Source organism: Miniopterus schreibersii, assembly GCF_964146895.1.
Source record: "Miniopterus schreibersii genome assembly, chromosome: 21".
Lineage (NCBI taxonomy): Eukaryota > Metazoa > Chordata > Mammalia > Chiroptera > Miniopteridae > Miniopterus > Miniopterus schreibersii.
The window spans coordinates 39,495-53,831 of record NC_138123.1 but is presented as its reverse complement, the minus strand read 5'-3'; the positions used below and the strand labels follow the sequence as shown (position 1 = coordinate 53,831).

Genomic DNA, 14,337 nt, shown 5'->3' with positions numbered 1-14,337 from the left:
TGTCACCCGGCTCCTGTGCTGGGGAGCCCCAGGGGAGTCCCAGCAGCTTCATCCCCCGACCTGCTGGGTCGGCCCAGGTTTCTCCAGGCATCCCCGAGCTGGCGGCTGCGGAAAGAGTCGGGCTGGGAGGGCTTTTGGACGGAACTGCTCAGGTGGCTGTGAGCTCTGCCAGCTTTGGTGACCTTGGGTAGGTCTGTGTTTCCATTGGCATTGGGGCTTCCCGAGAGGGATGCAGGAGAGGGCTGAAAAAGGTGACTAGAGAGCCCCTTCTAGGGGCAGGGTGGGCGAGGTTCCCCGCGGAGCTGGAGCGGGGCCAGGGCTCTGCTGGGAGGCTGGTGCCCATCGTCTCAGGTGGGCGGCCGAACGCTGGGGAAAGGGGGCCCTGCGCCCCTGCTGGTGCTGAGCTCAGTCCCCCAGACCCCGTCCATCGGCTCGTCCCAGGTGTGGAGCAGGGCGCTACCTCTTTAAAAGCGTCCAGGGCCGAGCCTCCGCGCACCATGTGATTGCTTGAAAAGGCTGGGCCGGCGGCACTGCAGCGGAGCCGGGAAGGCGATGAGCTGCTGCGCGCGCGGTGCCCAGAGTCCAGCCCTGAGCGCCTCTGGGAGCTCTGGGCAGCACCAGGTGCCCCCAACTTTGGGCACTACCTCTGGGACCCCCTGGCTGCCAGCAGGCAGGCTGGTGAGCTCCTGGCATCCTGTTCCGTGGGCATAGGTGGGCAGAGCCAGGCATGGGGGACCCTGGTGGGGTGTGTGCAGCGGAGCTGCCTCACACCTGATAAAAAAGCCAGTGGAGGAGTGAACGCTGCTATCTTAAGTTGCTGAATGAAACCTCTGGGGGTGATAAGGGGAGGGACAGAGATTAGGCAGAGAAAGGGCCAGGGTATCTCGCCAGCCCGGGAAGCCACTGACTGTGCCAAGTGCGGCACAGACCCAAAGGGAAGGGACTTCCAGAGCCCCTGTCCCCTCCCAGGTGCAGGCCTCCCAACCCCAGGCTTCTTGATCATAGGTGCCGACTGTCCGCTGATGTGCCCGGCCTTTGCCTGCAATGCCGCCCTCTGTCTCGGCCTTCCAGGCCGCCTACATTGGCATTGAGGTGCTCATCGCCCTGGTCTCTGTGCCTGGGAATGTGCTGGTGATCTGGGCAGTGAAGGTGAACCAGGCGCTGCGGGATGCCACCTTCTGTTTCATCGCATCGCTGGCAGTGGCTGATGTGGCCGTGGGCGCTCTGGTCATCCCGCTTGCCATCCTCATCAACATTGGGCCACAGACCCACTTCCACACCTGCCTCATGGTCGCCTGCCCTGTCCTCATCCTGACCCAGAGCTCCATCCTGGCCCTGCTGGCCATTGCCGTGGACCGCTACCTCCGTGTCAAGATCCCACTCCGGTGAGTCCCAAGCAGCAGCGGCAGGTGCTGACCACACCCATGCTAGGTGGTGTGAGGGCCGTCTAGAGATGGTAGAAGGTGGAAACAAGACCCCAGAAAGCCAGATGTCCTCTGGGCCATTGTGCCCAGTCCCCACTCTGCCTCTGTGCCCTCTGCTCTGTGGTGCTGGGCTGAGCTGGGGTTGAAGCAGGAGGATGCTGGGTGGCTGGAGGAATGTGACCCTGGCAGTGCCCAGGAGCCCCCAGCTAAGCTGCTGCTGTTCTCAGGACACGGCCAGCTGTCCAGTCTGGAGCGGGGGTTGGGGGGGCCGGCAAGACAGTCACAGTGAGTGCTGGGCAGAATGAGCTGAGCCCACCAATCTCTGGAGAGCGGAAGGGGAGAGCAGGTTGCTGGGGGGGGTGGTCGTGCGCCGAGGGTGGCCCTCCAGAAGCCAGAGGGCTGCTCCCCCAAGCAGACCGGAGAGCCTTCCTGCAGACATGCATCTTGCCAGCCGGCTCCACCCTCTGGGGCTGAACTGTGGGCCTAAGCCGCCAGCTTACCTCTGCCCAACTCCCACTGCTGGGATCTCTGTTGCAGGCAGGAGGAGGGAGAAATGAGGGTACCTTCTCCTAATGCTCTGTTCGGTCACAAAACCCTGCAAGTCTTTGCCAGTCACAGCAGAGGGACTCATGCTGTGCCCAGGCAGCACCAGGGTGGGTGGCCTGATGGTGGCCATCCTCATGTGGGTGTCTAGTCCACCCTGGGGCTCCTCGCCAGGGCTTCCAGGCCACAATCTCGTCACCAGGCAGTGCCTGGGTCACCAAGTGCCAGTGAACGCCTGGGCCCACTGCCAGGCGGGCCCTGCTGGGACACTCTGTGAGGGCCCCTCTTTAAGTCTCGTCAGCAGTAGAGGTGCTCTGGCCATCACTGGCACCTGCCATCCCTGGAGTAGCTTCCATATCTGGGACTGGGGCCTCTGGCCTCACTTGGCAATTTGCCCAGGCAGGCCTAGCCTCCCACGTATCTCCCGTTTGCATTAAATTTGTGCAACTTTTTGAAGCTTTTTTTCATGCACCATTTTTTCCTGTTCTCACCGTGATCCTATCAGGAAGCTGCAGTGGGAGCTGGTAAAGGGAAAACTCAGACCCAGAGGGTCTCCTGCTGCTGGTTGGGAGCAGAGCCTGGGTCCCCTTGCTCACCTAACTTCCTGATTCCCCCATGTCCCAGCACCTTAATGCCGGCCCTCTGCCCTGCCTACCTCCCTCAGCCTCCAGGCTTCCCAAGGGATGTGGGGTGAAGACCGCTGCTCAGGGGAGAAAGAGGCAGGGAAGGCCACTCAGAAACTCAGCACTGAGGAGACTGTGCTGCCCTTGGTCCCAGGTCACGGTGGCCGTGAGGGTGAAGCTGGCCTCAGCCCATCTGAGTAGCTGGACCTCTGAGCAGACCACATTAGGAAACACGAATGTGCAGATGTAGAAGCTGCTCCAGAAGTTCTGTCTGGAGGGGTATGAAGCTGAGCAAAGGCCTGGTCCTGATGTGACAGTGGCAGATGTGCCCTCCTTGCCCTGTGGGTGGTGGTGGCTGCAGGCCTGTTCCTCCAGGAGGCAGCTTCTGTGCTCCGGTCTCAAGGAGCTGGGGGTCTTGAGGGGCTGTCTTCTGAGGGTTGAGGCTGTGGCCTGCTTAGAGGCTAAAAAACAGGCTCGGGTTCCAGTCGTTGCTGTGAGTTTCCAGCTGTGACCCCGGGAAAGTCACTAATTGATGTCTTTAAGCTGTGGTTCCCTCGTCTATAAAAGGGGGCATGAATATTGTACCTTCTCCCTGGGACACTGGCAGTTAGCTCTGTGTCCAACATGTTGTGTGCAAGCCACACGTGGTAGGTTTATGTTTGTCGTTTCATCACTGTTAACATTTGGCTCAAAGTGGGGCTGGATAGACAAGCTCTGCCCCGCCTATTCATGCTTTCATACAGTAGTCCCCCCCCCCCCCCCCCCGTTTCCAGAGAAGTGCCAGGCACCGTGAAGTTACACCTGTCCTTGCTTTTTCTCACTTGGTGGGTCGTCAGGGTCCCAAGGGCAGCGACCAGGGCAGCTCGGCATTCTGTCTGTTTCTGCTATTTCTCCAGAAAGCCTAGCACAGTGTCTGGCGTGTAGCAGACACTCAGTAAACGTGGGCTGAACTAGATGAGCTTGCAGAGCTTCAGGTTGAGCTTCAGGCAGGCCTTCCAGATGCCGGCCCTCTAATCAACCTTTTTGCTGGGGCTAAGATCTCCATGCTGCCTCCTGGGCAGCCCTGACCGTGCTGCCCCATCAGCTCAGGCCCACAGTGCCTGGAGTGCCCCATGGAGAGGAACCTTTCTCTTGCCAGGGCCCAGCTCCCAAAGCCGGGGTCCTGGAGGCTGGGCTGAGCTGACTGGCCGCTCTGGGCCCTTGCCTGTCACTGCTTCCTGCTGATCTGCTGGAGTCAGTGGGCTGCGGGGTCTGGGAGAGCACCTCGCAGCCGGAGGGCCCCAGGCACCTGGTGAGGCATGGGTTGGTCAGTCAACCACACATTTTATTTCCTTCCACTTGGCAGAAAGACAAAGAGACAAAGGCTCACAGCATGTAGTGTGATCCAGTTACAAAAATAAAAATAAGTACCTCAAGTGGTAGATTTATCAATAACTTGTGGTCATTTACATGTACTTAGCATGTCATTTGCATAACACCTTCACATGCTTGGTAACTGCCACCCTATTCCCCTCAGCTCGTACTTCTGGGCACTCACCCCGGGGTATCTTGGTGGCTCCTACTCCGGGGGCTGGCTATGGGGAGGAGTGCCAGCAGGGCTCCCTGACCAGCGCCCTCTTTGTGGGCAGGAGACCCAGATGGGTGGGATGGGGTGAGAGGTGATGGGGGTTTGGGAGCCAGATTGACCTGAATTTGAACCTTGCTCTGTTACTAACTAGCTATGCAACCTTGGATTCGACCTCTCTGATCCTTTCCCCCCTCATCTGTTAGACAAAGGGGCTGGGCGCGAGGTCCCCAAGGTTCCTTTCTGCTCTCTGTGGCTCTTCCTTGTCTTTACTCCTGACAGTGCTGTTTTGAGATCCTGGGAAAATTGTGTTCTGTTTTTAGCTCCTAGTGTTAAGAACTAGGCATGGTGCTGTGGTTTTATCTGCTTTATCTCACTTAATGCTCATAGCCTCTCAGTAGTATAGAGGTGATTGTAAATCCCCATTCTGCAGACACTTTTTTAGATAAATTGAGGTCTGAGGTTCAGAAATTTGCCCAGACAAACATCTTGTCAGGAGAAGAGACAGGACTGAAATCCAGACATGTCAACCGATATCTTTAACCAGTGAGCCCATGTGCATCTTGAATCATGTCTAAGAAGCTGTAGGGTTTATAGAGGAGGTTCCTCAAGGCTGTCAGCAGGGTGATCTTTCTCCTCTGATCTTCGCCAATGTTCCCTGCACCCTGCTCAGCCCACAGGCTCTCCTCCCTCCCTCCTCACCTTCACTCCAGTGGGCACAGGAGCCCCGGTAGCCTTGCCTCTGTCCACAGCTGGAAGCTTGCCCAGCTGGGCTGCTGACCGGGAAGCACAGCCAGGCGTGGGGGAGGCTGGCCTGCTGGACCAGGCTCAGGCGGAGAAAGAACTCTGGTAGATGAGGGTGTGCCAGCTTTTAGGCATCAATGTAGCCCTCCTCCCCCTGACTAGCCTGCACTTTCCTCGACACTTTGTTGCACGGAGAGCAAAGTAATGGGGCAGAGAAGTGGGAAGAAGGCGTTTTGTTTTGTGTTGTGCTCTAACAGAAGAGGGGCGTTAGTGTTTGTGCACTACCTGAGGTGGCCCCATAGAGGGTGCAAAACTAATGATGGGGCGAAGGAGAGGCTTTCTGGAGTGAAGTCCTGGCTTAGGAAGCAGGGCTGGGACGTAAGAGACATGCAGAGGGTTGGTGTTAGAGGAGCATGAAGACTTTCTAACGGGCAGGAGGCAGAGTGTGGGTGCAGGTGCTGGGAGGTGAGTTGTGAAGCCAGGTCATCGACTGAAAGGGAGGGTGCGGGAGGTGGTGATGGGGAGTCACAGGTGTGAAGTCATTCTCTTGGAAGTGGGGCGGTGACTTGAGTCAGGAAGCCTGGTGTAACCGGGGCAGCAGAAAGGGCCACTTGAAATTCCTGGTGATGGATTTGAAGCGAGACTCTGTGTGTCTATAGCCAGCTGTGCCCAGCGGCATGGGCAAAGGCCCTGAGGATTCATTCCTTCATGGATTTAGAGGTGACAGATTCTGTGACAGGCATGAGGTCACTGCCTCTGTGGAACTTAGAGACTGGTGTGCAGAGAGCCAATAGGTCCACAGGCAGAGAGCTACAGTTACAACAGAGAAGAATTCGAGGGAGGAAGCCATCCTGGCATTCTCTGTGGCATTCCCTGTGGCATTCTCTGTGTTTGGCTTCTCCAGAGTTCAGGTCAGTGTCTGGAGAGACTCACAGGGACCGAGGACTGAGGTAGGCCGGGGCCCTGAGGCTCAGGGTCAAGAGTTCACATTTTATTCTAAGTGCACTAAGAAGCCTCAAAAGTGGTTTAAACAGGGAATGCCATAATCCCAATTACATATTTAAAATGTCAAGAGACCTTAATAAAATATTAGCAAATGAAATGCAGTGATATATAAAAAGCAAATTATGTCACAACCAAATAGGGCTAGTCTGTGTGTGCAAGGGTGTTGTACTCGCCACATTGATGGCAGGTCCCCCAGTGGTTCCTCTTGCTCACGCCTGCTTCTATCCCTTCCTGTAGTTGGGCAGACAGGCCCCTACTTTCCTGGCCTCAAGGAAGGGGCCCCTCAAACACCCAGCTGGCTTCCGGGGCACCTCCAGCTGCTCCAGCTGTTATCATTTCTCAGGAGGCTCTGGGCTTTCTTAGGCAGGGACCACATCAGAGCTGGGGGTTCTTCCTTCCTTCCAGGCTCCATTCAGGATGAGACACGGTGGCTTCTGGGGTAGCTAGGCCCCCCCAAATCTCTGCCATTCCTCAGCCACTCTTGGGCGAGTCCTGTTCGTGCACATCCTGAGCCTCCACAACCTCCTTTCTCACCCTCATCGTAGCCCCCACTGGTGACCGGGCACTGTGGGCTGTGGCACCACTGCAGGGTGGTCCCTCCCACCCCCTCCCTGCTGCACAGCACAGTCCTGTGACAGCTGCTCTGGAGCACTGACTGGCCAAGTGTCAGCTAACGTGCAGAGAGGATAGTCACTCAAGAGGCTGGCAGTTATCATCAGCTCTCGCCCAGCCCTGGGAGGCAGAGAGGGCAGGCCTGGGGGCGCGGGTGTTCACTGCCCAGTCAGCTCGGAGAAGCCCCTCAGCTCTCCCATGCTGACACAGTTTCCTTTAGCCTCTGGAGCAGAGAATGCTTTGCAGTGCATTTGGGGGCTTGGCACAGGTGCTGGTGGCCGGACTTACAGCTCTCACTGGGCAGCCCACTCTCAGAGGCCACCGTGTCCACTTCTCAGCTCCCAACTGGGACCACAGCACAGAGGCATCTCTCTCCCCTGTTTTACAGAGATACACCCATGGGAGGAAGGGTGAGCGCAGTCTTCCAGGCAGACAGTTCAGGCCCATGAGCTGTGTCATCTTGGAGAAGCTGCTTAACCTCTCTGAGCTTCCATTTCTTCTTTGGTAAACAGCCTTTCTCACTTCCTCACGGTTGTCATGAGGCTTTCAGATGAGATGTGAAGGGGCTGGCAAATACCGGCACTGAGTAAGGGGGACTGTTACTGTGGCAGATTTTCTGGAGCTTGTTTTACGTTTACCACATGATGTCAGGTGGCCCCTGCAGTCCATGGGGTTCAGGTCTGTGTCAAAATGAGCTGCAAGCGCGTGAGGACAGACGTGGTTCTCTCCTGTCTTGCTCACTGTGTCCTGTACCTAGCACATGCCTTAGTAGGTGGCTGAGTCAGTGTCTGTCGGGGAGGAATGGGAGAATGCTTAAATGCAGGAACAACCTTGCTGGGGAGGTTGGGCAGCCCTGGAATATGCTAGTTGACGCTTCATCTGCACCTACGGGCAAAGGCAGGTCTTGGGGAATGAAGGGTTATTTCATTAAAACATTCCTAAGAGATGGGGGGGTGCTGGGGCATGGAGGGGTAATTGGCCAGCTACTTGGCAAGTTAGGGGGAGTATCCTGGTCTCCTGACCCCAAGCAGACTCCTGTTTTTTGGAGGGAAGGGTGTGAATAGCCCTCCCGATCCCTCTTTGTCTCCTGAGGGCCTCACGTGGTGCAGCTCCAGGCGCTGCCATCTCTGGGAGCAGAAACAAGGCCCCCTGGGTGCAGCCAACTCCAAAGTTGCCTCTGGGGAGGAAAACACTCAGTGTGCTTGGGGACTTGCTCTGCCCAGCAGACATACCTGCCACAGGGGCCTGTCCTCTGCAGAGTAAACACAACACCTCCCCCTCCACACCCCCTGCGTTATGGCCTCCTAGGGCCCCCGTGATGACAATGGCCCAGTGAGGGCTGAGAGAAACACAGACACCATTCAGAGCTGCTGTGACAGTTGAGTGAGCCAGTGAGCCAGTGAGGCTGTGAAGGCATGACCCCCCCACCCTTAATCACTACAGGAGGTCACAGTGGCTTTAGGCAATTAGCACGGGCTGTGTTTACACATTCACACCTTTGTGTGTGTTGAGGGTGTTATTTTTATTTTTAGAAGTCAAAACATACTGCCCTGGGCTCCAGATCTTTCACTGGACTCTGCTTGCTCACCCCTGTCCCCTCCCGCCAGCCCCTTCTTCTCAGAAGCCCAGATATGAGTCCCAACCAAGCTCTGCTCTTTCCTGTGTGTCCCACCCCCACAATTAATCTTCCTGAGGCAGGAACACAATTTACATGTTCAAGTCAGCAAGTGTCTTCTGATAACACCAGTTCTGTCCTCAAGGGCACAGCCCCACAGGCTGATAACTCACCAGCTGCCCCTCGGCAGGAGGCCTAAGCAGGCTTGGCTCACACCAGGTACACGGTGCCCAGTCTGCAGTGCTCAGCCCCACACTGCCTTCTACCTGTGCTCAAAACACTTCCCTGCCTCCTGGCCATCTCTTTTGAACTTGCCCAGGCCTTGGAGTTGAGAGGAGTACGACCACACATGTAAACACCCCAGAAATCTGTTCCCTTCTCTTGTCTGGCTAGTTCCTGCTCATTCTTTAATATTCAGCTCAGATGACACCTCCTCCAGAAAGCCTTCCTGGTTTTGCCTTCATGTTCCCACAGGTCTGTATGCTCCCCTATAACACAGCCCTTGTCAAACATCCCTTTCTGTCCTGTGAGCAACTTAGGGTGCCGTTCAAGCCAAGCATCTCTACCTCCACAGTGTCCAGCATAGTTTCTGCCTGTTTTTGTTATCCAGTAACCGACCCAGTGAATCACTGAGTGAATGGTGGTAGCGACAAGCGACTGGAGTGTTTGCTGGGCCCTGTGCTGAATACTTTATGTGGATTCTCTGACTTAAATTCTTGCACAATTTTATGAAGAGGCACAAATAGCATTTTATATTAACAGTATAATATATCCCTATTTTCCACATTTTCTGAGAAAGCTGAGGCTCAGAGAGGTTAAACAACTTGCTAACAGCCACCTACCTGCTAAGTGTAAACAGAATTTTTGAATAAATGATTGAACAGATGAATGAAAAGACCCCTATTTGAACCTTGACTCCAACACTTAATGCTGAGTGATCTTAGGTAAATCACTTACCTGTTTGGGTCTCAGTGTCCACATCTATAAAATGGGCTTAATTCCAATCCCTACTGCAAATATTTGTAAGGCATCACTCTCAAAATGGGAAGGGGGAATAGCTTTATTGTTCAAGGGTGAGCTGGCTCTGGGTGTGTGGGGGAGGAGAGTTAGGCACCCTGACCCCCCTCCCTGCTATCTGCTTTCTGGCCTGCAGTTCATAGCTGCCCAAGGGCTTGCCTGACTGCCTGGCATTGAGCTGTAGATCTGAGTGTGGGAGTGGAGTATAGACCCAAGAGACAGTGGAGCAGTGAGGGAGTGGGTGTGCCCCATGCCTGGAGTTGACCTGCTTCCTCTCCGTCTCCCACCTACTGAAGCTGTGGATGGCTCCCTCCAGGCTGCTGGAAGATGAGCGTGTGGCTCAGTGATCAGTGGGCAGTGGGCAGTGGAAGGCCAGTGAGACAGAAGCTTCAAGACCCACAAGAACTTCCTGACCCCATGAGGTGGGGAGGCACCTGGGGCTGATCCAACGTGCAGCTGGGGCTGGACTCTAGTCCCTCAATACCAGGGCAGCTCCAGGGCCTCAAGGGTCTCCTTGGGAGTGCATGTCTCCCCCCACTGCTGAAGTTGCATTGGCCAGGAGGGGACATTCTTGAGGCCCCCTTGTCCTGTCAGAATGTGGCCTGGGTCTGAACTCAGTCTGTAGTCAAGACATGAAGAAAAATGTTCAAAGGAAACATCTGTGGGGAGACTCAAGGGTAGGGGAGCCCCCTCCATCATGGAGATGCTGGGAGAGAAGAGATCCCCCAATCCGCCCAGTACGGAGGGGATCTCTGGCTGGGAACTCAGAGGCTGGAGCTCAGGGCCTGGCCTGCCACTGGCCCACCTGACAAGTCACTTCATCGGGAAGGGGACTCTCTGTTCCTGCCTGACTTCTTAGGGTGCCACAGGACCCAGGGCATCTGGAGTCAGGCTGCCACGCTGGCCTCTCAGTCTGAGCTCTGCTCTCACCTTGGCCAAACTCTCTGAGCCTCAGTTTCTTCATCTGTGAACTGGAAATACTAACATGTACCTCAGGGAATTGTAGAGAGGCTCCTATGTAAAAACAGATCTCTCCCCAGCCTCTTGGGCTCCTTCCCCTTTCCAGCAGTTGCTGGGAGGGAGCGAGAGGTGCATAGCGGTGTGCTGTGTGTGTCTGTCTGTCTCTGTGGTTGGGTGGGCATCTGACATGCCCACCCACAGTGAAGTTGAGGTTCCTTTACACAGACAGTGTGGCCAGCGGGACCCTGGGGAAGTGCCTGTGGCACAGCCGGGAGCCACATAGAGCCCTGTGTGCAGGTGAGGGTGTGTCTGGGGCACCCCTTTCTCTGCTTTGAGCCTGTCTGTGAGCCTGAGGGCAGCCTGGAAGGAGAGGGTCCCAGGAAAGGAGACCCTCCGTTGGGTGGGGTAGGGGCTCCTGCCAAGTGACACTGTCCTGGACGTCAGAGCAGCTTGGGTGCCAACTTTGTAGCATATTTAATTTTATTTACTTTTGCAAGGCTGGTATCAACACCATTTTACAAATAAAGATACTGAGAACCAGGGAGACCAAGGGACTTGAAAACAAGTTAATATGTAGAAAACTGGGACTTGAACACCTGCCTGGCGGGTGCCCAGGTGAAGGCTGTGAGTGATGCACCCGCTGCCTCAGCCACTGTCCTCAGGGAGCTTCTCAGCTGAGACCAGACATAGGATTTTGCAGATGACAAGAGAAATGGGTACAGGCTGAGCTGAGAGGGTGACAGCTGGGACCGAGGCTGCTGGTGGGCGCAGGCTGGTGTGGTTTCCTGTCGGCCCTGCTTGCTTCCTCCCTGGACCCGGGGCTCGTGTGTTTCATCTGTAGGGCTGCCTTGATCACAAGTGCAGGGAAGCTAAATCTGGAGGTGTTGCTAGCAGCATGGAAGCAGAAATAACCCCACCAGGCGCTCAAAGGTGAGAGGTGGAGATGGGTTCAGGGAGGCCCTTTATGCACCACAGGTAGAGGCACCCTGCAGAGAGCATGGGCCAGGCTCAGCTCCGACACCAACCAGCCTGCTGTGGCCCTGGGCACTCCCTGAACCTTCCTGGGCCGTGGTTTTCCCATCTGTGAAACAGCAACAACAAAAGCCATGTGAGTGGTGCTGTGGGACCTGCTGGCCTGGGAGGTGGGAGCTCCTGCCCCCTTGTCTACATCCTGGTCCCTCCTTTCTCTCCGCACGTGTTGGGTGCTGCTGTCCATGACAGTGGATTGGCCATGGACCTGGTGGGGATTCACAGTCCTATTTCCTGCGTGACCCAGGACAATGCTTTCCTCCTCCTGGGCTCCTCTGTCAGCCTCCTCCCCAGACGAAGTGGGGCAGAGCTTCTTTTGAGCCAGATACTGAGTGCCACTGGGCTTTGGGAAGCTCGAACAGTAATGGACACTGGTAATGTAAGACTTGGCTCTGTCCTCTGATTCCTCATGGCACCGGGAGTTCAATACCTGAACTGCAGAACAGGCCTTAGAGGCTTCTGACCTAAGTTGCAATTCCTGTTTGGCTATCAGCTGAATAACCTTGGGCTAGTCACCCTGGTGTGTGGACCAAGGAGAGGAAGGAGACTGCTGGGAAGCTTGGGCCCTGGTGACCTTGGAAATCTGGGAGGTGGCGACAGATGTCACTTCATGTCACAGACAAGGAAACAGGCTTTGAGAGGTGGTGAGATTCGCTGACAGCAGTTTGAGCCTGAGACAGACCTTGTCTAATGTGGCCAGTGTTTGTTCCAGGTCAACCAGTGTCCCTCTGTCGGGCAAGCAGACATCAGCTCCACAGAGGTCAGGGGTTAGAGGAGGGACAGGTATGGTAGTCAGGCTGAAAGCTGGTGCTGGGCTCTAACTCCTCATGGATGGGACAGTTCCAGAGCATAGAGTTGGAACTTCCAAAGGGCCTACACTGAGGGGCTGATTCCAGTGGGGTGAGAGAAGGCACTTTGGTGTCCCCCTCACCCTGCCCCGAGGCTGCAACATGGGTCCTGCCTGATTTCTGTCTGGTTCAGTCCCTAACGCTCATTGTTGTCAGCAACTGATGTTCTTTTTCCAGCTCTAAGCACTGTGCTTTCAAGCTTTCATGAATGGTAGATGGAAAAAAAAGGCTTTGATTTACTAAGCTTCCTCTCCCACCCTCACACCATCATTGAGATCCCCCATCCAGGGCTCTGGCACATGTGAGGGCTACACAGGGCTTTGCTGAGGTTGGAGAACTGACTGAGAATGAGTTGATTAATCACCCCTCAAAGGTCCCTGCTCTGGGAGGCTGCCAGGCTCCCTGCTGCTCCATTCAGGGGCACAGGCGACACCCACAGAGGAGAACTGGCTGTTCGCCCCCTGCACCAGGGCAGGCCGAGAGCAGAGGGTTGGTCTTGTAGCAGGAGGAACTGGGGGTAGACTCCCGCTAGAGGGCATTCCTGTGTCCAGGCCAGGGAAGGTCTGGGCACTGGGGCATCAGTCTGCACAGGGTCTCTCCAGCTGAGAAATAGCCCTTTAGGCAGAGACTGAGTCACCCCTGGTTCCAGACAGGCCACTTACTCCAGAGGCCTTTCCTGCGCTCGGGGAGCAGGGTGAAGCTTTGGGCCAGCCAGCGCCCTCTCCCACCCAGTCCCCTCCTGACTCAGACTGATTCTGTACCAAGGTTGAATTTGGTGGGGGAGCTGGCTGCAAAGTGGCTCCTGAAGCCATGCGAAGAGCCTCCCAAAGTGAAACAGTAACTTTTTGTTTCTTTGTCCCTGCACCTGCTTGTATCTCTTTAGGCACTGACTGTATTTCCCCGAGCAATCAGGGTGTCCTTCGGGCGGTGATAACAATGGGTACCAGTTGCTACTGTTCACCTAGCGGGGCCTACATCAGTCACTGCACCAGCCTCGTGGCCACACTGAGCCCACCAAGCTAGTCTCCTCCTCCCGTTGTGCGGAGGACAAGACCCAGGGCCAGGAACTGTGACTTGCTGAGGGCTATGAGCTGTTAGCTTGTGGAGTCACAGTTTGTACTCAGATCTGACTCCTCAGCACTCCATTCACTCAACAAATACTTATTTTTCTCTCCATTCCGTGGTGCTCCCTTCATCCCCTCCTTGGGCGAGTAGCAGAGCGTGACATCCTTAGAGCCGGGGCCGCCCTTCCGGGTAATTGAATGTGCCCCTGGGCTCCTCCTCCCCAAGCTGGTTCTCAAGTTCCTCCCTCCCTTCTGCCAGTGCCCAGCTGGTCTAGAAGAGGGGAAGCAAGGCCTGCCAGCACTTGGGAATATCTCATTCAGTCACATCATCCCTCTGAGGACACAGATGCCCTGCAGGGGAGGGGTCTCACAAGGCCAGCTCCCTCCCTCCCGGCCTTGACCAAGCAGGAGGCTGCTCTCGGGGGTCCTGATCTGGCTGCTTCACATGTAGGCCCCCCTTGCTGGGCAGCATGGGTCCTTCTCTGCACTCTCGAGCCCGGGCACAATGAGATGAAACAGTAAACATTTCAGTATCCCTCCAATGTGCCAGCCAGGCTGTGGGATTCTCTGCCACCTCTTGTAAGTGACCATAGTCTGCTCCCTTTCCCCATAATGTCAGGCCTTTCCGTTTGGCTGCAAAAGGAATTTTACCTCCTTTGACACTGTGGACGCCTGGGGAGGTCTCGCTGCGCAGCCACTCACAGGTCATTGGATCTCTGTGCTGACAGGATGGTTTTTTCCATCCCACCTGATAAGTCAGAAAGTCACCCACAGCAGGTGGGACCATTTGACTGTGGTGTCTTCACCATCCTGGCTTTACCTAGGGCTGGAGAGAGTCGAGCCTCAGAGCAGGGAATGGCTAGGAGTGTGGAGGTCAGGGCTTACTTTCCTGAGTTAACTGTTCCAGTCAGATGCCCTCTTCCTCAAGGACCACTGGCCTCTGGGATGTGGGGGCTGCACCTGGCCTTGGGGGTCAGAGAGCTGGCTCCCTCTGGGGGTGGTGAGGAGGTGGCTGCATCTCAGAATCACCCAAGACCTTATTTCAAAGCACAGTGCCTATGCCTCCTGTTTTCGTTTCCATACACCTGGGCTTGGGGAGAGGGTGGGCTCTGTAGACAAATATGCTTTGAAAATGTGCCTTCCCTACATCTGAGAACCTCCTTCCCAACACCCCACTCCCTGACTCCTCCTGGTCAGACCCTCTGAGCAAACAGAAACCCCTCTTTGTATGAGTGGGAGGGCACAGTGGGGACAAGGCACACAGCACTTATGAGGCCCATGCCCTGCTA

The 14,337-nt window shown here is 55.8% G+C and overlaps 1 protein-coding gene across 13 annotated transcripts in view; it reads left to right on the top strand.

Moving 5' to 3' along the window:
* ADORA1 (adenosine A1 receptor) overlaps window positions 1–14,337 on the top strand; it is a 37,914-nt gene that overhangs the window by 13,608 nt on the left and 9,969 nt on the right. For 3 of the 13 annotated variants that reach the window (XR_013997881.1, XR_013997884.1, XM_081124151.1), the window contains exons 1-2: window positions 538–678; window positions 1,006–1,385. The exons of 1 other annotated variant lie outside the window; for it this stretch is intronic. Coding sequence is in view for 4 of the 12 variants with exons in the window: in XM_081124151.1 (XP_080980277.1) it covers window positions 1,045–1,385 (341 nt within the window). In the remaining 8 variants the exon portion in view is untranslated. Of the gene's footprint in view, window positions 1–518; window positions 1,386–14,337 lie in introns of those variants that run through there. 9 more of the 13 variants (XR_013997880.1, XR_013997883.1, XM_081124149.1 and 6 more) reach the window with 5 other exon arrangements.